General features: G+C 52.7%; 1 protein-coding gene across 1 annotated transcript; it reads right to left on the minus strand.

Moving 5' to 3' along the window:
- Window positions 1–98: 98 nt before the first annotated feature.
- On the minus strand, window positions 99–336 carry LOC104541867 (microtubule-associated protein 4-like; the record flags this gene model as incomplete). Its single annotated transcript, XM_010186019.1, has 1 exon — window positions 99–336. A coding segment is annotated over exon 1 (238 nt), but the record flags the coding sequence as incomplete, so codon positions are not given.
- Between the last annotated feature and the right edge of the window lie 1716 nt (window positions 337–2052).

Below are 2052 nucleotides of genomic sequence, written 5' to 3' on the forward strand. Positions count from 1 at the left end.
CGCTCTGGGATTCTGTGATTCTGTGATTTGCGCTATCGCCACAAGCAAAAGCGCTCCGGGGTGCGAAGCGACGCGGCTTTTTGGGTTCGGACACTTACGCTCCACCTGAACGCCGTCCGCGTGGGCTTTGCTTTTCGGCTCCTGGCTCCCGGCTTTGGCATCGTCGTCGTCCAGCAGAGGGACATAGTCTGTTTTATCCACCGTTTCGCCAACCTCGTCCTCGAATTTCTCCGCTTCCAGCGTGGCGATGAAGTCCCTTTTCACCACCTCCTCGATCTCAGGAGGCGGCTCCGTCAGAGCGTCCGCGAGGCTGAGGTTGTGGTCCAGGTCGGCCATGCTTCTGCACCTTTGCAACCTGGAGAGCGACAAGGGAAGAGGAAAAGAAACAAGGGTTTTAATATGAGACCCTTGGAGTTTATTCGGTTTGACGGTGATGGCTGTGGGGCTCCTGTGCTGTGAGAAACTGTTGGGTTAGCACTCAGTAATTCCTGGAAGTTTACAAAGCCCAGTACAGGAACAAACAGCTATGGTGTCTAAACTGATTTGTACCACGTGAACACTGCATTGGATGTGATGTTTAATCAGAACCTTGAGAAAAGAAAGAAGAATAAAAGAGGATTAAAGAAAGGGGAAGAAAGAAAAAAGAAAGAAAAAGGGAAAAAGGAGATCCAAAATCCCCCAGTCCAACCCAACCCAACCCCACCATGGCCACTAAACCATGGCCCCAAGTGCCACATCCACCACTGCTTGAACCCCTCCAGGGATGGAGACTCCACCACTGCCCTGGGCAGCCCCTGCCAGGCCCTCACAACTCTTCAAATAAAGACATCTCCCCCAGATCCAACCTCACCCTCCCTGGCACAACCTGAGGCCATTTCCTCTTGGCCAATGATCCAAGATCTTGGCCAAAGATCCAAGTGGTGCAGAATTAGGATGCACTCTGGTGCTCCTCATGCTGGTGATGGTGTGCCATGATACCTCGTAGTCTGCCCAAAATCTCCCAAGAACAGAAGCGTTTTGGGCCTCTCCAAGTTGTCCAGTTCCAGCAAAGTTGAGCTTTTTGAAGCGCAGAGTCATTGAGGTTGGAAGAGACCTCCAAGATCACCCAGTCCAACCCAACCCAACCCCACCATGGTCACTAAACCACGGCTCCAAGTGCCACATCCACCACTGCTTGAACCCCTCCAGGGATGGGGACTCCACCACTGCCCTGGGCAGCCCCTGCCCGGCCCTCACAACCCTTTCAGTAAAGAAATTCCTCCCAAAATCCAACCTCACCCTCCCCTGGCACAACTTGAGGCCATTTCCTCTGCTCCCATCGCTTGTTCCTGGGGAGCAGAGCCCGACCTCCCCTCACTACCCCCTCCTTTCAGGAGCCAAAGAGGGGATGCGGTCAAGAACAAGGCCGTGGAGGTGCAGTTTTGAGCTCCACCACCCAAACAACAAGACACGAAGCAGCTTTGGTGAAGCGACTCATCCTTTCACAACCAACCCTCACCACGTCGGACCAGAACCACCGAGTTGCATTAGAAAACAAACCACAGAAATAAAGCTGAAGACGCAGACCCGCGGGCGCCAAGAGGCGCAGGGACACACAAGGGGCGTTTGTCCGCGGGGTCCTGACCCGAGCGGCCCCACCACAACGCAGCTCCTCTTATCCCAAACCCACGAAGCTCCCACTCCTCCGACCGCAGGAAATTCCTCCGTGTGGACGGCAAACGGCCCTGGCCCAGAGCAAACTCCTCACATTCCTCCCGGACAAAGGCACCGCGCTGCTCTTGTTCTTTCTGCGACCGCACGCGAGGATATTATGGAAAATAATTCAGTGCCATCTATTGTTTTTTTGCCTTTAACAATACAAGGTCAGACTCCTCCAAGCAGCAACTGCATTTTCTCTCGGTTTACCCAACGAATTCCCAATGAATGGAAATGTGGAGGTGAGAGGTTTGCAGCTCTTCACCCTTTGTGCTGGGGCAGAGTTGGATGAATTACGGTTGGGTTTTTTTTTTTAATTAAAATATTTATATTAAAGTGAACGAGTCCTGTTTAAAA

This window comes from Mesitornis unicolor, unplaced genomic scaffold (genome assembly GCF_000695765.1).
Source record: "Mesitornis unicolor isolate BGI_N332 unplaced genomic scaffold, ASM69576v1 scaffold22756, whole genome shotgun sequence".
In the NCBI taxonomy this organism is placed as follows: Eukaryota; Metazoa; Chordata; class Aves; order Mesitornithiformes; family Mesitornithidae; genus Mesitornis; species Mesitornis unicolor.